Below are 18,925 nucleotides of genomic sequence, written 5' to 3'. Positions count from 1 at the left end.
TATGGGAAATACATTTAAACTACAATTTTTATTATTCAAGTTACATATTTAAAGTTTAATTTGATTTTTTTTTAAGTTGCTTTTTGTAAGCCTAGTATTGATTTCAATTCCAGTATGAAGACCACTCCGTTCTCTTTAGTTTATAAAAGAATTCATTATCTCGGCTGTGACCTGAAAACTTTGAACATCCATTAGCATTCTCACAAAAGTGCTCTCTGCTGTTACTGTTTTGCCTGAGGTTGAATGTCAATCTTCACTGTCATTTTATTTGGGCCCCATTAAATTATTGATCATATGCACTTCAACATTTTCATCAACAAAATGGCCAATATGGTTCCCCAGTCGGAAGGGTCAATTCAAGGGTGGAACAACACAGCAATGGGGGCAAAAAGTAACACTACACTACTCTAGCAGCCGGTTAATAATACAGTGTTGCAATGTTTACCCTTGAATGTAAACTAGAGATTAAAAAATTCTCCATTTTCAGTATTTTTTTCTGTATCCTGTTGAATATTTACAAGGATTATATTCTGCTCCCCCTCACTGGATTTGCAAATGTGTTTAGTATTAACTGGCTGCATCCAAAATAGTACTTTGTCAGTGTCTTGTCCAGTACAACACAAAATGGATGGATGGATGGATGGATGGATGGATGGATGGATGGATGGATGGATGGATGGATGGATGGATGGATGGATGGATGGATGGATGGATGGATGGATGGATGGATGGATGGATGGATGGATGGATGGATGGATGGATGGATGGATGGATGGATGGATGGATGGATGGATGGATGGATGGATGGATGGATGGATGGATGGATGGATGGATGGATGGATGGATGGATGGATGGATGGATGGATGGATGGATGGATGGATGAAAAAATATATATATTTAAAAAACAATTAGGACATAGGATATACACTTTTAAATATATATATATATATATGCATACAGGCATATGCATATATATCTTCATTTTGTTACAAAATTAACTAAATTTAAAAAAATGTAATGCAACAATAAAAACAGACATTTTTCTTAATAAAAAGTCATTTTCATTTATTCCAAATCCATATCATAAACATCAAGCATTACAAAACTGCTTTGCCAGGACCATCACCAAGAAAACATGAAAACAAATGTATCATAATAACAGTCAGTTTCTGACGTACATGATTAATCGGTTGTGATAGAGATTGGGAAAAGAAACAATACATGAGTTGTCTGGACCAGTCCTGCTCTAAAGGATTACTGTGCAGAGTGAAATCCACTAGAATCCAGTGTGGCTTTAGAATAATCCCATCAGAACTGCAACAGTGCCACGCTACTACAGAACCCCCAAGCCTGTTAGCCCGGATGAGAGCCTAAAGTGAAGGAACGTGGGGAAGTATGACAGAGAAATGAAGCAATCCTTGTTAATTATACTAAAAACAACCACCTCTATTGTACATAACAAACCATTTACCTACACAAATTGAATTGCTATCAAAAAGAGCGCTAAGAAGATACACAGAAAGTAAACATTGCATATTAAGAAACAAATCTCCTGGAGTAAGTCTTAATATAAAGCTCTGTGACACACAGTCATAAGAAAAGTACGCTTTTTCCTGGGTTCAAAGCAAGCCTGAGTTTGCACATTGCATATATAAATTGATCATGAGTTAACACGCACCTCTGCCACCTATGATAAATATGCTCTCCTGATTAATGGAAAGCTAGTGCTTCACTGGTAATCAGTGCATTGACACATTTACAATAAAAAATGATCCAATTGGAGAGACGAAAATAGCAATCAATAGGGAGCAAATTTCTGCCGCTCGGACTTTTTGACGCTCGAATTGGATATTTTTGCAGTGTAAGGAGATAAACCTTGTGTTAGGCTGCTAGCGGCTGCTGGGTGAACAGCCAGAACGGGAAGTGTTTTCATGCCAAGCAGGCTGGAAATAGGGACAGCATAGTGGGAATTTTGGAGGGCCTGTAAGGTGGAGGGAGAGTGGACATTAATGTTGGTGGAGGCTGGGCTGGCGGCCGTCAGAACAGCGAGAGAGGTAGCGGCAGCATTGGCGGCGTTGGAAGCGGACTGAGCGTAGCTCATGTTGAGGTCAACTGAGGTCGCAGCGGAAGCAGCCTGCATGGTGTATTTAGCCATCTCTAAGCTGCACGCCGTGATTTCGGAGGGGGATGATGAGATGCGTGAGGTTAAGAAAAGACAAAGGGATGTGAAGGGATAGAAAGTGAGAAGACAAAGAGAAAACATCATCAGAGTAGCCATGTGTTAAAAAAGCAGAGACAATCAGGTTTGTTTTTTATGAGGCTGGAGCAGTTGACTGCAGCAAATTAAAATAAATCTTGACCATAATTATTCTACCCTCACATCAATTTTAAATAGCTGGTCGTGTCTTACCTGGCGCTGATGAGGTACTGGGCCACGCTAATGCTTGCCGGTGAGCCTGTGATTGTGACTTGGCGCATAGCTGAGCCATCAGTGGCACTGGCAATTTTGATGTGAGCTCCCGAGACCTGGCGAATTTCATTGATCTTGCTGCCTTGTCTTCCAATTATGCAGCCAATAAACTAGAAGAGCAGGCGAGTGAAAAAATGTAAATAGCAAATGAGCTCATGTTTTTTTTTTTTTTTTTACCCTTGGAAGAAATAATATCACAGGGGAGCAAGCACACAAACAAAAAATAAACACCACAGTGAATCTTTAAGAGGTTCTTGGTGGTTACCGCAAATTGTCCGAGCATATTACGTCTAACTTTTAAGGAATATGAATGAAAAACAAAAACAGATTTTAGAACTGCCACAAGACAAACTATGAGAAACTTACATCATTAGGTATGGCCAGCTCCTGTGAACTTGTGGGGGCAGATGCATCCAATCCTGTAAAGTAGAAGACAGAACGCTAACAACTGCATGGCACTAATGGCTTCCAAAAATTGACCTACTTTTAGTAGTTATTACTTTTGATAACGTGGGAGGAACGAAAAGAAGATTTCTAGGTACTGTGTACATATTGAAGACATATTCTAGCCACATATAAAACACGGCTATGGTTCTAAATCTTTAATGTGAGATATAGCATGAGTTTGTTTCCATCAGTCCTGTCTATGTGGTGCAGGTTTAGTTAGTTGTGAGAGACTGCATGAAAGTGTGGGTTGATGATTTCAGGGATAGTCTGAGCCAAGTTATTGTTAGATTTTGAGGGGAGATGATGCTGGGTAGAAGGGTAAGGGGGTTCAAGAGATTGGGATTTGTTTCAGTTGGGAAAATCGGGCAAATGCATTTGCATTTTCAGAGGATTGGGAAATATTCATAAATGGTTGAATAGCAGAAATTTAGAAATATTACTACTGTAATTTCCATCAAAAGATATGCCCCATTTATTTTATTTTTTATTTTATTTTTTTGTGGTTGTGCTTCATCTTATCCACACATGTGAGCCAAGTCTATAAATGTACATTTTGGGGAACAGTTTAGGGAGTTACACTTACTGTTCCACTAAAGAGTGGACAAACGAGGAAAAAAGAATTGTGGTTTGGAAGAATTTGAGGACACTGATCTAAATTCCCTCAAAAAATAAAAATAAAATTGGAGCAACCGGCACAACCACTCTATCAATATAGATGACCTCTGACCTTTAGATAAATCAAAAATGAGGGACACATCCATTTTGCCTTCCTAGTTTTTCCAATAATTTTGTCTACATGCTATCCACACAGGTTTGCGCTTTGTAAAATGTGGTCACGAAAAATTAAATGACCTTTGAGGGGAATGAAGACATCCCTGATACCGTCTAATGTGACAGGGTGGTTTGATGTTGTGATTGGAAGAGGAGTAACGACAGAGGGGATCGATGGTCTTCCCCGGAGCCGTGGGTACGTACCAGGGAAGGTAGGGTTGCTCTGCCCAAGGGAAGGGAGGGGAATATGCTGCATAGCCAACTGGTGAAGCTTGGTCAACTGCAGGGTAGGAAGGAAGTTAGAGCTAACCAATCAAACTGGATTATTTCAGAGGAGTTGACAGCTACAATACAGAGATCATCTGAAGTTCACAAACATCACAGACGGTGTCAGTGAGAAGATTGGTTTCCTTCAGAAAGCATGCGGAATTCTCATGAAAATACAATCATATCTCTGGCTACCAAACTACAACTTTGCTCATGAAGGGACTCATTGTAAACTTGGATCTCAATCAGAGCATGCTGCTAATTTGTGTTAGTGTTAGGAATGTTGACAAATCAGAGTTTCATTGATGCTGAAACGGATAGACGGGTTAAGAAAGAGGATGTGGGGACTGGTGGGAGTGGGCAGAGTTGGAGAGAAAGGAAGGAGTCAGTCATTTCAAGGAACACACTTACATCTTGATGAGCAAAAGCATATTGTCCTGGAAGTGCGAATGCCTGCATGGCGTAGGAGAAGAAACGTCAACGGACATAGCATGAAAAATAAAATAAATAAAATAGTAAATAAAAATAACATAAATAAATAAAATAGTAAATAAAAATAAAATAAATAAAATAGTAAATAAAAATAAAATAAATAAAATAGTAAATAAAAATAAAATAAAGGAAGTTTTATTGAAAATCCATCCCCGCACTTTTTCCCATAATCACTAGCTGTAATTGGTTTTGATGGAATTTTATTTAGAAGTCAACTGATGTTTTGACAATGGCAGAAATTCAATAACATGTCTGCAAAATCAGAACTGCGTGTGCCAAATCTAGGACAGTGGGAAGCCAGTTAATGGAAAACATCACCATGTCGTTTATGTTTCACATTGCAGAGAAGTAACAATGTAAATAAGTATCATTTGTACCTGTCACACATTAGCTACATTGTTGAATGTGTTTTAATTACACAATTTCAAGCTTACATTTGTGCAATATTAAAGGTGTTACTGCCCTTCCTCTGGGTTGACAGGGTGATCAATATAATAACTTAAAAGGCACACGTGTATGGAAAAATCCATCTAGATTCATATTTGTTGTTCCAAATATGTTCGGAGTTGATTTATTTATTGACAAAATTTGTGCATTTCAGGTTGAGGAAACCCTGCAGCATTTTCAATTTTTCAGTTTTTTTTTTCCTGGCAACTTACTTGTGCAGAGTGCTGTTGTGCTAATACTGCATGGGCTCCTGCAGATATGGCCTTTGGACGGTAGGGAATAGTTGCTCCTTTTGGAGGAGACTAGAGACAAAGGCATAAAGAAAAAAAAAAAATTACCATTTTACATATGGAAGTCCTAGCAAGACTGATACATTTTGTATCACTTATATCCCTCAGTGAATATTTTAATAGCCGTCTAATCGGTTGAGAAGGTTACATGGACCTTGCATGCCACGATAAAATCAAATCTTAATTTACGAGGCATTTCATTTTTCCAGCGTAATCGTGCCCTTGCCATTAGAAATTAATTAATGACCCCAACGCCTTCATTCAGAAAATACAATATGATACCATGGTGAAACAGTGATTCATGTAATAATAACCCATCTAATTGGTAGCAGCTTCATGAATGCAAAGGTGAGTTGCTTTCATGCTAATTAAGGAGCTAATTAATTCTGTGCTCTTACTGAAATTATCACTTTAAGGAAAAATGATTGAAAGGTTGTCTTTGTTAAAACTCCAGCAAAGAATTGGGCCATTCGACGTACACAAAAAATGCTTATGTAATAAAATGCTAAATATTATAGGTAAATATTAAAGTGATGGACATATTTGAAATATTATATTGCTCAATGCAAATCAACAAATGTAACACTGATATGTATCTAAACAAAGATCATGAAGACCTGTTTGACAGAACATACCTCCAGCATGATGGAGCAGATGTGTCGGACACACTGAGTGATGGCCTGTGGAGTACCCGAGATTGTGACAGCCCTCTCGGTAGAATCCGGCAGCATATCTCCTGCCACCTGAACCTGGGCCCCTGTGGTCTTGACATCAGCAGACAAACACAGCAAAAATGGCCATTTATTGCCAGAAAGAGAACTCCATCACCCAAAATTGAAATGCAGTCTCAAGCACCTGCAGCTCTATCCCCCCGATAAGCTTCGGACATGCAAAGAGCAGCTGGGCGCCTTATAGGAACGTGTGCAGCAATATTTAAATAGGTGAATATAAATCATCTTCAGTTCGAATGGCTTTACAGCCTCTGTGCAAGCTTATCAGATTCTCATATGCAGTTCTACAAAATGTATAGAAAGGAAAACCATGATCATGGTGTCCCCTCATTCTCATGCAGACCAATAACTTCCAGATAGAAAACTTCAGAACTTCCTACCTCTCGGATCTCTTTGATCTTAGATCCTCCTTTTCCAATCAGTGAGCCGCACTGACTCCCTGGGAAAACCAAGCGAAGCGTCACAGGCGGATTGCTTGTCACATTGCTGTTTGTCATTGCCGCCGTTATATCCTGAGGAGAAGATCAACAATGTGTTGTGGATATTAGCACAAAATGGCAAATAAAGACATGTCAGCCATATTGACCTCCTCAAACTTTTGCGCAATCATGGAGAAAGCTCGGAAAATTCCATCTGTGGGCCCTGTGATGGTTACTATCCTCTCAGGAGACGATCCCTCTGATATGTTGATGCGAGCTCCACTCTGAGGGAAGAAGAATAAATATCCAATCTAATTTCTATGCTGCTCCAGGCAGACCCTGCATGTGAGAACATGCCAAGTTACCCCATTCTTTATTTCTTACCTCCTCTCTCATTTTCTTCACTGTTTCCCCTTTCTGGAAGGAAATAAAGGGCATTGACTGATTCCATTTATCTTATACATGGCAGTGACACAATGAATGATGTTTTATTTGAAAATGAACCTGCCTTTCCAATTATACTGCCAACTTCCTGTAATGAAAAGAAACCTTAAATAGCAGTAACAAGCATGGACGACGATACTACAGTGGCTATTCCACATTGGTTAATTACCTTTCCATGCATCAATAGCCTCAGTGTCAGTGTGACATTCAGGCTCCCATCTGAGGCCATTTCTTCCTTCTCAGTCATGCCCTGTGTTTTCACACCTTATATGTAAATACTCTGCAAATAAATTAAAAGAGGTTAGACAAGACATCAAGGTGCTTGAATGAAAACACAGACAGTGCGATTGTGGCCTCCTTGTGCCACTATCTCGTTTCCAGTTTGCCATTGTGATTTAATAACAATGTAAAAGAAATGTTGTCAATGAAACGTTGAGAGGAGCCAGATGAGGTGGCTCGGGCATCTCATCAGGATGCCTCCTGAGGAGGTGTTCCGGGCATGTCCCACCGGTAGGAGACCCCAGGGACGACCCAGGACGTGCTGGAGAGACTATGTCTCTCAGCTGGCCTGGGAACGCCTTGGGATCCCCGGGATGAGTTGGATGAAGTGGCTGGGGAGAGAGAAGTCTGGGAGTCCCTACTAAAGCTGCTGCCCCCACGACCCAACCCCGGATAAGCGAAAGATGGATGGATGGATGGATGGATGGATGGATGGATGGATGGATGGATGGATGGATGGATGGATGGATGGATGGATGGATGGATGGATGGATGGATGGATGGATGGATGGATGGATGGATGGATGGATGGATGGATGGATGGATGGATGGATGGATGGATGGATGGATGGATGGATGGATGGATGGATGGATGGATGGATGGAAAAGAAATAGTATTCATAACAAAATCCTTGACTGTATAGTATCAATCTCCAGAAGACATAAAATTGATTCCAAACTGTAACTATGTTCAGAACTTTATCAAGGGACTTGACCAATGAGGTTTTTCCCCTCCCGATCCTCTAGTTGGGACGGGTAAGCCTATCACGAGGTGCAATCTTCACATGGGACCAAGTCTTTGGTTCCGGCTTAATGCAAGATGTGTGACTCCCTTTGGATATGATAAGACACAAAGGACGCCACTGTGGCGAGCCGACAATCAAGTGATATGTGTGTGATGGTCTCCAATGTACTGACACACAATTTGAGCTCAGAAGACTGTGAATCAAATCTTTGTTGGCAATGCAGACCAAATGAAGAATGTTTGGAGGCGTTCAATGTCGGAAGAGAAGCTTCTTGCTAACAATACGCAGAGATAGAATGCTATATTTTAAAACCAGATTTGCTTACTGTATATTATGACGGTACTTAGTTTGATTTATTGATAGAAAGAGAAGTGTTATCGACGTGTGCAGATCTCCGGTAGTTCTATCGAGGTAACGATAGCGTAGCTTCATGCTACTGCAGGATTTAGTGTATACATTTGTAATATAACGCATTGACCGGCTCGCAGATTTGTGTTCAGGTACTTACATAATTGCAAGCTCCTTGCTGCCATTCCAAACCTAAAATGAAACCCAAAAAATTGGACTTTACCGTTATGTTGGTGCAGTCAACTGAATTAAATATGATAATTTGATAATGAGTTGTTTTTTTCCACAGTCCGCCATGTTCATGTGTTCATTCTGACCAAATCCAATTAGTACGTTGAGGTTGTTTTTCTTTTTTTCCTCCTCTGTGTATTATTATAAAATTACAGTGGCAACATCAAATAAACAGCAACATCTCTTCCTAATCCAATAGGCCAGGATTTGTTTTGTTAACGCTAAGACCCTTTTGACCCATTTCTGTCACCTCTAGTATGTCAGCGCCGACTCAAGACTTCCGAACAAAACATTGGTGCACAATGGCGGCCACAGTATATACAACATAATAAACTACAGAATCATACAGGCAGGTGAAAAATACAACAAGGACGACTTCTTGGTTTTTGAATATAGTAATGAGGACGTCATTCTACTTTGCAGGGCATAAAAGAATCAAATGCTTTTGCGAGGAGCACATCAAACAATGCTTGGTGATGTCTTCATAGTTGGGCAAAAGTAGACATTTGTAGAATATCTTGCATGGCATTATGGCAAAATCCAGTACATCTTGGAATTGCATCTCCAGAGGAAGGCCTAATGCGATACGAAAAATGTGAAAAATCTACTAACCTTATATCCAAACTATTCCCTCCTCTCCTTTATGGCTCCTAATGGAATAACCTCTGAGTTTGTTGTCCGTGTTCAATGTTTACTTCCTTTGTTGTCAGTTATCCACAGAATGGACAGATGGCTCTCTGTGCCCTTAGACTGGCTGGAGCGGAGGTTGGCTTTGCTATTAGTCCCTCAGCTTAGCCCAAGATAAGCCCCTACACAGGCCAAGAGAACCCACATCTCTTGCCTAATTCTCCCCGTCCCTGCCACCAAAGAGGCGTTCCTCCACACGAAGAAGTTCCACAGGCTGAAGGGGCCTAAGGGCAGGGCAAAGAGTCGCTTCTGCTGGCGACTGTCCAATCCACATATAGCACTGGATGCCGTCAGAGAAAAATAAATATCAAATTATTACAAAGCACATGCACGTACATAGAAAGATGTAGTTGAATAAATATTCAAGGTAAAAAAACAATAAATATCATTCTGAAATCGATTCGTTGTGCTTGGAGCCCAACTAATTGAGGACTAAAAAGGACAATGTGGCGTTGAAGGTATTTAGTGATGTTAAGCACAATGTCCTCGTGGGGTGCCCCCCCCCCCTTCTCTCTGCCTTGCCCTCCCCCACACCAAGCCCTTTTGCCCTGGAAATTAGGCCATACTAGATACAATACAGCCCTTCTGCACAAAAAAATTTATTCAGCTCAGCTTCAAAATTGCGAGGGAAGTGAATCAGTGAAGCATAAGTGGCATATTTAATTACTATTCACTGTGTTGCACAGAAACAATGATGGCTGCTGTGAGCCTCATGGCTGTCTTTCCGACATCTGAGCACCGCTCAGCAGTTCAATACAACTCCCCAGTAGTTCTTCTGTGAATAAAAACTGTCTAATTTAGTCATGAGAAGAAAAAGCATATGTGAGTAATTTGGAGTTGAGCAAGATAGTAAAATGAGAAGGTCATAAGTTAAAGAGAGAAAGTCAATAAAAGTTCATTCCGTAATTTTACAGAGATTTGCATCACTATTATTTGGGATAAGACATTCCAATTCTATGTCACTTGTGCCTAATCGCCCCCCTCGTGTGCTGATGGTTCTATTGAGTCTGGGATTATATATAATGGGATTACTCTGGACGGGTTATTTAAAACTTTTTTTTGTCACTAGTTCCAGTTAGATTTAAATATCTACAGCATTCGATGTTGATCGATTATCAATTCATACTATTTTCTATCTATCTATCTATCTATCTATCTATCTATCTATCTATCTATCTATCTATCTATCTATCTATCTATCTATCTATCTATCTATCTATCTATCTATCTATCTATCTATCTATCTATCTATCTATCTATCTATCTATCTATCTATCTATCTATCTCTCTCTCTCTCTCTCTCTCTCTCTCTCTCTCTCTCTCTCTCTCTCTCTCTCTCTCTCTCTCTCTCTCTATCTTTTATTATGAAACTTTTCAGACACACCGTCCATTGTATGACTGTACGGAATATTAATATTTTTTTATCTGATACAGTGATTAATTGATCAAATAATTTATAGATTAACCGTTTATTAAAATAATCCCTGTTGGTCGATACATATGCACCAGATCGATTTCCTTCAAAGGACGTTTTGAAATGTCAACAGTGGGAGGAAGTTAGTAGATGCCCCGCCACCCTGAGGTGGACAGTCAGGGTTGCCGTCCATTGGCTCCTCCCCTCTCCACACCAGTAACTTTAACATGAACAACTTCTGTTCAAGGAAGTTACAAGACTATGACAAAGTGAAACTGTGGTCTTGTGCTCTTCATGGGACCGTAAACCTGAACCCGTGCTCAGCGGACTTTGAGCGTGGAAATCAATCAATAACTGTCGGTCTGTTCTCGCAGCTGTCAGAGTTTAGCTGCCTCCAACACAGACACTTCTCCTTATCGTTCAATGGACTTCCACCAACTTAACTCTTTCAAAACCTTTAGGGAAGTGTGGAGTTGTTATGGTTACGGAAAAAACCTGGAGGACGTGCTGGAGGGGGAGTTCACACGGATTAAAGGTAATAATCGTGTCCTCATGTGAATTGCTCTGAGCAGTTTAAAGTTAACTAACCACACAATACACTTGTTGTTTTAAGGCACTGTATATCTGGATCATGCTGCAACGACTTTGTACCCGGAATCACTGGTGAAGAACTACTGCCTAGATATTTCAAGGAACACGTATGGTATGAAAAGCAATATTTATTTGCCAGATAAAAAATTGACGTAGAGCATCATCTTCTTTACAGGAAACCCTCACAGCCACAACCCCAGCAGCAGGTTGACACATGATACTGTGGAGAGGGTCAGATACAGGTGAGCTCCAATCATGTCACATTCCAAATGGGCCCATGAGGCCTCTTTAAAACCATCTCGCATGAAATGAGTTCTCTAAAAAAAAAACAGGATCATTTTCTTTCAGAATATTGCAGCATTTCAACACGACCCCTGAAGAGTACTCAGTGATTTTCACCTCTGGCAGTACAGCCGCTATCAAATTAGCGGCAGAGGTCTTCCCCTGGAGGTCGCAGACAGAAAGCGAGGCGGGCAGTTACTTCTGCCATCTCACCGACAACCATACGTCTGTTGTTGGCGTAAGAGGTCTAACCTCTACCCGGGGAGTAGTTACCCTGCCCGTTTACCCCCATGAAGTGGAAGATAGGGCAAAAGATAAGACTCAAGGCAAAGATCCAGTTTGTCACACGCCGCATCTCTTCTGCTACCCGGCGCAGAGCAACTTCTCAGGGACAAAGTATCCCCTGAGCCACGTCGAAGGCATCCAGGCAAGACGTCTTTATCCAGCGTGTGACCATCAGGGCCAGTGGTTTGTGCTGCTGGATGCGGCCTCGCTTGTCAGCTGTTCTCCTCTCAACCTTCAAGACTGCCCAGCTGATTTCATTCCCATCTCCTTCTACAAGATATTTGGCTTCCCGACAGGTCTTGGGGCCCTTCTTGTCCGCAACAATGCAGCAGGCATACTAAAAAAGGCTTATTTTGGAGGAGGCACAGCAGCAGCTTACCTTTCTGGAGAAGATTATTATGTGCAGGCTGCAAACCTTTCTGACAGGTAGGGCCGTGAACAACATTGCCAAGCATGAACGGTCTTTGAAAACATCATTTTATGCATGCAAACCTTGTAGGGCTCGAGTATTTTTTTTTTCTTTCCTGGATTAGATTGGAAGATGGTACTGTCTCCTTCCTGGACATCATTGCCCTTAATCACAGTTTTGATGCATTATACAGGATCACCGGTAAGTCGAGTTTAACAGCGACAAAGACGCACAGAGAAATTACCTTTTTTTTTTTGTTTCTTTCTTTCTTGCAGGGGGAATGCAAAATATACAAAAGCACACCTTTGGCTTAGCACGTTACACTTATATGCTTCTGTCAAGTCTTTGCCATGGCAACGGGCGACCGGTGGCTCAAATGTACACACAAGGCCAATTTGACAGTCCGAGCTCCCAGGGCGCGATATTAAACTTCAACTTGATGGACTCGCACGGAGAAATAATTGGATATTCTCAGGTGCATAAGATGAATTTCATATTGAGTAAGAAATGTGGTGGTAGATGCAGATGGCAGCACTTATGAGGGTTTTTTTTTTCTTACAGGTGGACAGAATGGCAAGTTTATACAACATTCATGTGCGTACTGGTTGCTTTTGCAACACTGGAGCTTGTCAGAGCTTTCTTGGTATCACAAATCAGCAGATGAGGAAAAACTTGCAGGTGAAAGATTTGGGGGAATGGAAATTTCAAAATGCTTGGAGAATGAAACTGTCTTTTTTTTTAGGCCGGCCACGTCTGCGGAGACACCATGGACATGGTGGATGGCCAGCCGACCGGATCTGTTCGCGTGTCGTTTGGGTACACGTCGACGTTTGACGACTGTCAAAAATTCTTGAGTTTTGTTGTCGACTGCTTTGTGAACAAGCCGCCGACGGTAGACCATGCGAGACTAGAGGGGCTTAAAGCAGCTAGCATATCCATTGAAGAGAAAACAATCGTTATCAAGGAAGTGACACACAAAAGGGACGAAAAGAAAATTGTTTCACTGAAGGAATTTGAACCCGTACGTCCAAACAACTTTGAAGGACCTTATACTTTGACGAACATCTACATCTATCCCATCAAATCATGCGGTGCATTTGAGGTATGAGCACTTGGTGTCACCTTTTGTGCATTTCAATATTCTTTCTACAGGTTTTTTTTTTGTCATTTTTTTTCTAGGTCCAGAACTGGCCAGTTGGACCTCGGGGTTTACTATACGACCGAAGCTGGATGGTGGTAAATGGAAATGGCGTGTGCTTAAATCAAAAAAGAGAGCCACGTTTATGCCTCATTCACCCACAAGTTCATCTGTCCTCAAATGAATTGCTCCTGCAGGCACCAAGTCAGTCAGTCATCAGCTCTGCCAATGTGACGCACTGCTCAAGCAGCTGTCAATCATTTTTCTTTTTTTAAAAGATTTTTCTTCACTGTCCTGCAGGGATGAATAACATTTCAGTTGCGCTGGAAATTAGGACTCAAAAGCACGCAAGCTTTCCCGTCTGTCAGAGTAAAGTTTGTGGTGACAGGTGAGCTTTGGACAGGAAACAACTCGAACTTGTTTGATATTTATACTTGCTGCTTGTAACATTGTATTCTGCTTTTTTAATCACATTCTGGATAGTAATGTTTAACCACAAATGGAATTTTAAAGCAAAAATTGTTTGTTCAAATATTACATTTATTTTGAAAAGAGGTCAGTGATAAAATGCTTGGCAACATTTTTAAAAGTGAAGATAATTTCTAATAAAAGTATTGCAGCAACAAACATGAAGTAGCTATGTGGCCGAGACAGTTTCAAAAACTCACGTCCCCATTTTTAGGGGGAAATGAAACAATTAGTAACAAAGTGCTGTTTATATTTTTTGATGAGTCAAAGTTATTCGAAACGGCTGTGATTCGCGGATGCAATGTTGCACAAACTTTCACTTCACGATAAACTGTGTATCCCCTGGTGGTGTCCTAAACAAAATCTTTCCCTAGGGTGGAGACGATGGACTGTGGCGACGAGGCTGCATCGTGGCTTTCGGACTTGCTTGGACAGCCATGCCGCCTTATACGACAAAGTCCTGATTTCACTCGACATATGAACGAGAAGTCTGCTTCGGGTGAATGTGTCAGAAGTTTACTGTGATCGTTATGTTGTTGTCACAACTTGAAGACAGGAAGCATAAGTGTAGACCCCCCCCTCCAGCTTCAATTTCCACAATCATTAAGGATTTCCAGCAGAGATGAGTACCTAAAATGAATTGCTAATATAAACTATTTTCCTTCCAGCTGTCACTTCCTCGTCGCTCTCCCTGGTGAATGAAGCTCAGTATCTCATGATCAACCGTGCAAGTGTGGAGCTCATTCAGAACGTAATGAGGAGCAGGTTTGAACTCACACTGTCGTATTTCAAATACTCAACAGTGAAAGACGTCAGGATGCGACGACACTATCATTTTGAGAGTGCGATAAAATAACATGGGATTTCCATGACTCCTTTCAAAGGGAAGACTATCCCGAGCTTGACGCACAGAACATCATCAGTCAGTTCCGGTCCAATTTTGTCATCTCGGGGGTTGAAGCGTTTGAAGAAGATAATTGGTCACACTTGATTATCGACAACCTTCAATTCAGGGTGAGTTGACACTTTGGGATATGAGATGAAGTCTTTTCGTGTGTTAGAAGTGGATTCTTAATAAGCTTCTTGTGTAATAAATCAAAAGGTCAGAGGTCAATGTGTACGCTGCCAAATGATTGGAGTTGACCAGAACACGGGGACCAAAACAAAGGAGCCGCTGATGTCTCTTTCTGCGTACCGCAATGGAAAGGTGAGTCATGGCCAAACGATTTCCTCGCAACTAATCCCACATATTTGCTCCTTCGCATTTTTTTCCAAATTGTGCCGCAACAAACAAAGCTCTCAAAAAACTCAATTCTTAGTGTAACATTTGATTTCTCATCATGCTGCTTGCTATTTTCTGGCATTTTTAGATTACATTTGGTGTGTACTTGAGCCATCAGTTGCCCGAAGGTTCACCAACAGCTGGTGTCCTCAGTGCTGGCTCCCACGTACTGCCAAAGCTCCATGCTTTTGAAACGGGTCAAACATCTTCACCAACATCTCTTTCTTAGTAAACATCATGGGATTTCTGATTTCTGCCATTGAATCTATATAATATGAACAATGTATGCAGTAAATCATAATGGAGTGCACTTACTGTAGATACTGTTGGATGGGAAGCTATGTGTATATCCAACTATGTGAAGCTCATTGAGTAACCTTGTGTATGAAATGCTGTAAATAAATAAAGCTGCCTTGCTTTTTCCTGTGTTTCCTTATCTATACAGGGAATTCCCAAAGAAAAAGCATAATGGGTTCCAAGAGGATCAGCTTTCTTTTAATTTATTTATTTATTTATTTATTTATTTATTTATTTATTTATTTATTTATTTATTTATTGATGTGTTTATTTGTCTATCACTGTTTTTATTTATTCAATTTAAAAATTTACATTTTTTTACGCACTCCCCCAATACCTTTTTGCAGCGTTATCTATTTTTGAAGAATTTTTGGGAGTTTTTGATCAATGCAATTTTCATGACTGGCACCGCCTTAAATAATAAGTTAAAATCTAACGCCGACCGAACACGCGAAAAATTGAACTTTGAGCGAGCAATAGGTCTTCATTAAAAGAAAGTTCGCTTACGGATCAAAACGCATTGCAATCGCTCATCAAAATGAGACAAAGACCTCTTAAAAAGGATATGTCGACTTCCGCTCAGACAGCCAAAGAACAGAGAAGGAAGCACGAGAACAAGTAAGTTTGCATGTTCATGTAATAATCTCGAAGTCCTGCTGCAAAGCACATACGTCACCAAGACTTGCGCAACGTCAATATCGAATATCGGCTGCACATAAACGCAAGTAATAATCAGTGCAATATACGAAATGAGTTCAAATGTCACTTTTTTCATGATGACAGTTCTGTGCAAACTAGCCAGCTTTTTGGAAGCTTGTGCAATAATGACGTCCCATTTTTTTCCATTGAGGGGTGTGAAGAAATCAGCCTTTCCACTCAAAGGGCTCTTCTGTCACAATACAGTGTTAATGGAGGGGAGGAATGCGTTGTCCATGAGCTGGACATATTCTGAACCTTCTTTTGTGCTTTTGCCTCAAGCAAGGTTAAACCGATTCCAGTAGAGTCTTGACATCCTTATCATCACACCAGCCAACTCTTTTACTTTATAAATATGATTAAAGCACATTTCAGTATTCGATTGTGAAGACAAAATGTGCTTACTCGTGTATTTTCCTTGCCTAGGTCCCGGTGGACAAAAAGTCGTTTATTTGTACTATTTGTCATCTTCGCTTTGGTTCCTTTCACGCTGGTCGTGTCACGGGGATTATTCCAGCATCTTGTTTACAAACACAGACGTAAGTGAATTCCCAATATGGTTAAAAATCCTCGATTGACTTCAAAATATTCTTGTCTTCTATTTGCAGTCAAGGTTCCCTTCTTTGTTGACCTCAGCCAACCTGTTGATTTCTCCTTAAATCACACCATTAACATGTACTTAACATCAGAGGAAGGCATTTCTCTTGGTGTGTGGTGAGTCCAGTATTTTATTCTAAACAGAGATTACATTTTAATGGTCCACTTCTTAGCTTTGTGTTGTTTTGATTTATTCCAGGTACACAATCCCCGAAAGTCAGTGGAGGGAGGCACAAGACAAACATTTGGCATGGTACCAAAACCAACTGAGTGATGGAAATCCAGTTTTTATATATCTTCATGGGAACACAGGCACAAGGTATATTAGGCTAGGAATTTGTAGGTCTTTTTTCCTACTCATTAACAATTTTGTTTCTTACAAACTGTTCTGACAGGGGTGCTCCTCATCGGGTAGGAGTTGCAAAAGTGAGTGATTAACGGCACAAATATTTTCATTCTTTAACATTAAGTCAGTAATGCTAAACTATATAAGACTTAATTTGTCAACAGGTTTTGAGTGCACTTGGTTACCATGTGATAGTGCCTGACTACAGAGGTTGGTAAAAATAAAAATCAACTTTTCTTTTTTACTTTTTAGTTCTGAATGATTGACCACTACAAATAAATGAAAGCTTTTTTAGGGAATAATAAACTAGTTGAATTTTATTCAGACTGCCATGGGTGCAACTTTTGCGCTTTGTGCGATGGCCATCTAGTGGCGGCAAGGTAAAACTACATCTAACTTGACAGGTTTTGGAGACTCAAGCGGTGAGCCGACTGAAGCTGGACTCACGAAAGATGCCCTTAAAGTGTTCAAGTGGGTCAAAGAACGCAGTGGAAGCAGCCTGGTCATCTTCTGGGGACATTCTCTTGGCACTGGGTCAGTTTTCATAGCATATAGCAACTGCTATCTTGCCTGAGATTATAAACAATAAATTTAGCAATTTTCAGTGGTTCAATTTAAATGTGATAATTTTTCAGTCATGGAAAGTAAGCAAATGTCTTGTAAAAACATTATCAAAATTTTTTTGAACCTGTGTGACTTTGCAGAGTGTCCACTAACACTGCAGTCAAACTAATAGATGAAGGTAGGTGCAACTACACAAGTAAATACTAATTCTGTAATGCAATTAAATTTCACTATATTTAATATCAACAGGTATTGTTTTGGATGGTGTGATTCTTGAAGGCACCTTTCATTTTCCTAAAGAGAAACTATCAAGTCATGTGTTTTCATGGGTAAGCTTCAACATGTATCACTTATACCACTTCATACTTTATACTTTACTTTATATATACAATATTGATTTTAATTTTATTCGTGTTTTTCATAGTATTATTGGAAGTTTCCTGGCATGGGATACTTTTTTCCAGAGCCGTGGGCTGAAAATAAAATTGTCTTTCCCACTGCGGAAAAGTAAGTTTGAAGTAATGCCGAAGGTGTTCAAAAAATTATTTATATTTATTTACATTTATTTTTATACTGTTCATTGTGATTTGGTAAAAAAATAATATTCACTTGCTTAACATGTTTTTTTTCTGCAGTTTAAGAAGAATGAAAAGCTCATTACTTTTTCTTCATGCAGAAGATGATCCAATGGTTCTCATTCAGAGTGCTCAGCATGTATGACTATTTAGCTATTTGCCAAAAGTGAAATGGCTATATTTAATTATTAATTGTATGTTTGACATTTACCGCCAGCTGTACGAGATAGCAGTGAGTACTCTGAATGCAGAGCGTGTCAAGTTTGTGTCCTTCGAAGGTTCTTTAGGATATCTACACAATGGATTATACAAAGACCCCCGTCTGCCAGACATCATAAAGTAAGGGAACATTGCACTGATCATTTCACAGAATATCATATCAAGTTAAATATTTGGCTACACATGTGAATTGATGGTGACTTAACTGCATATTATTTTCTCCACAGAAAGTTTGTGTTGTCTTTGTGAAGTTGGAAGATGCCTCCAGCAGTTGTTTAATGTGTGTATGAGAGCATATATTATCCAAAGTAAATGATTTGCATATGTTGATTGCCTTATAGATGTAATGAATGCAAATATGTAAATGAACAAATATTACCCTGTATTCTGTTTGTAAGTCATTTAATGTCTTTCTTAGTTTTGTTGACTTTATTTGCATACACTGAGAGCAGAAAAAAAACAAGCCCTGTATGTATACACGTCAATCAATGCGGCGTACAAATTTGATGAACGTAGTTGGATAAATAAATGTTAAAAATGCCCCAGATCATGAAGGGAGGCTGGTTCGGATGGCGTTTGCTTTGTGGCATGTTTCACGTCATACAGTGCGTTTGGTAAACGTGAAGCTCCGGTCTCTGGCAGTCAGATGACGTGGCTGAACGTTGCGGAAGATTCGCAGCCACAGTTTTCTT

The 18,925-nt window shown here is 40.1% G+C and overlaps 3 protein-coding genes across 10 annotated transcripts in view; 2 read left to right on the top strand and 1 right to left on the bottom strand.

Annotated features, from left to right (window-relative positions):
• mocos (molybdenum cofactor sulfurase) overlaps positions 1 to 15,361 on the top strand; it is a 43,540-nt gene extending 28,179 nt beyond the window's left edge. For 2 of the 6 annotated variants that reach the window (XM_088385721.1, XM_088385719.1), the window contains 15 exons: positions 10,946 to 11,019; positions 11,098 to 11,187; positions 11,251 to 11,317; positions 11,424 to 12,068; positions 12,176 to 12,252; positions 12,327 to 12,526; positions 12,613 to 12,729; positions 12,794 to 13,153; positions 13,231 to 13,393; positions 13,490 to 13,577; positions 14,032 to 14,156; positions 14,326 to 14,422; positions 14,542 to 14,671; positions 14,760 to 14,864; positions 15,028 to 15,361. In XM_088385721.1, the coding sequence (XP_088241847.1) occupies positions 10,946 to 11,019; positions 11,098 to 11,187; positions 11,251 to 11,317; positions 11,424 to 12,068; positions 12,176 to 12,252; positions 12,327 to 12,526; positions 12,613 to 12,729; positions 12,794 to 13,153; positions 13,231 to 13,393; positions 13,490 to 13,577; positions 14,032 to 14,156; positions 14,326 to 14,422; positions 14,542 to 14,671; positions 14,760 to 14,864; positions 15,028 to 15,168 (2,479 nt within the window). In that variant the 3' untranslated portion in view covers positions 15,169 to 15,361. Of the gene's footprint in view, positions 1 to 10,680; positions 11,020 to 11,097; positions 11,188 to 11,250; positions 11,318 to 11,407; positions 12,069 to 12,175; positions 12,253 to 12,326; positions 12,527 to 12,612; positions 12,730 to 12,793; positions 13,154 to 13,230; positions 13,394 to 13,489; positions 13,578 to 14,031; positions 14,157 to 14,325; positions 14,423 to 14,541; positions 14,672 to 14,759; positions 14,865 to 15,027 lie in introns of those variants that run through there. The other 4 variants (XM_088385722.1, XM_088385723.1, XM_088385724.1 and 1 more) reach the window with 3 other exon arrangements.
• LOC148393097 (poly(rC)-binding protein 3) lies at positions 1,040 to 9,485 on the bottom strand. Of its 2 annotated transcripts, none has more exons than XM_088385249.1 (14): positions 8,996 to 9,485; positions 8,313 to 8,344; positions 6,949 to 7,059; positions 6,840 to 6,867; positions 6,720 to 6,748; positions 6,503 to 6,619; positions 6,297 to 6,428; positions 5,821 to 5,949; positions 5,108 to 5,197; positions 4,368 to 4,409; positions 3,894 to 3,969; positions 2,838 to 2,890; positions 2,412 to 2,581; positions 1,040 to 1,371 (listed from the first exon to the last, which is right to left on the bottom strand). In XM_088385249.1, exons 3-14 carry the CDS (start codon positions 7,024 to 7,026, stop codon positions 1,335 to 1,337), a joined length of 981 nt encoding a protein of 326 aa, XP_088241375.1. In that variant the 5' UTR covers positions 7,027 to 7,059; positions 8,313 to 8,344; positions 8,996 to 9,485; the 3' UTR covers positions 1,040 to 1,334. The 2 variants fall into 2 exon arrangements, with proteins under 2 accessions (XP_088241375.1, XP_088241374.1); XM_088385248.1 differs by having other exon boundaries at positions 1,040 to 2,163; positions 8,996 to 9,481.
• A 295-nt stretch (positions 15,362 to 15,656) lies between the features above and the next one.
• On the top strand, positions 15,657 to 18,787 carry LOC148393095 (lysophosphatidylserine lipase ABHD12). 2 transcript variants are annotated; one of them, XM_088385727.1, is made up of 13 exons: positions 15,657 to 15,854; positions 16,359 to 16,471; positions 16,541 to 16,646; positions 16,729 to 16,848; positions 16,925 to 16,955; positions 17,040 to 17,085; positions 17,280 to 17,409; positions 17,580 to 17,617; positions 17,689 to 17,768; positions 17,864 to 17,946; positions 18,075 to 18,153; positions 18,232 to 18,353; positions 18,461 to 18,787. In XM_088385727.1, the coding sequence occupies exons 1-13, from the start codon at positions 15,775 to 15,777 to the stop codon at positions 18,480 to 18,482; spliced, it is 1,050 nt and encodes a 349-aa protein (XP_088241853.1). In that variant the 5' UTR covers positions 15,657 to 15,774; the 3' UTR covers positions 18,483 to 18,787. The 2 variants fall into 2 exon arrangements, with proteins under 2 accessions (XP_088241853.1, XP_088241852.1); XM_088385726.1 differs by lacking the exon at positions 15,657 to 15,854 and adding an exon at positions 15,965 to 16,218.
• The last annotated feature ends 138 nt before the right edge of the window (positions 18,788 to 18,925 follow it).

Source organism: Syngnathus floridae, chromosome 9, assembly GCF_059516105.1.
Source record: "Syngnathus floridae isolate MCC-2025c chromosome 9, RoL_Sflo_1.0, whole genome shotgun sequence".
NCBI classification, from domain to species: domain Eukaryota; kingdom Metazoa; phylum Chordata; class Actinopteri; order Syngnathiformes; family Syngnathidae; genus Syngnathus; species Syngnathus floridae.
This window is presented reverse-complemented; position numbering and strand designations above follow the sequence as displayed.

Bases quoted from the DNA above. Each gene is read 5' to 3' on its own strand.
- LOC148393097 (XM_088385248.1), bottom strand. From the start codon at position 7,026: ATGACTGAGAAGGAAGAAATGGCCTCAGATGGGAGCCTGAATGTCACA. The intron at 6,868-6,948 runs GTAATTAACCAA...TTTTCATTACAG, and splicing joins GGCTATTGATGCATGGAAAG to GAAGTTGGCAGTATAATTGG. The intron at 5,950-6,296 runs GTAGGAAGTTCT...GCTGATGTCAAG, and splicing joins AGATCAAAGAGATCCGAGAG to ACCACAGGGGCCCAGGTTCA.
- LOC148393095 (XM_088385726.1), top strand. From the start codon at position 15,986: ATGAGTTCAAATGTCACTTTTTTCATGATGACAGTTCTGTGCAAACTA. The intron at 17,618-17,688 runs GTAGGTGCAACT...TAATATCAACAG, and splicing joins AGTCAAACTAATAGATGAAG to GTATTGTTTTGGATGGTGTG. The intron at 17,769-17,863 runs GTAAGCTTCAAC...TGTTTTTCATAG, and splicing joins CAAGTCATGTGTTTTCATGG to TATTATTGGAAGTTTCCTGG.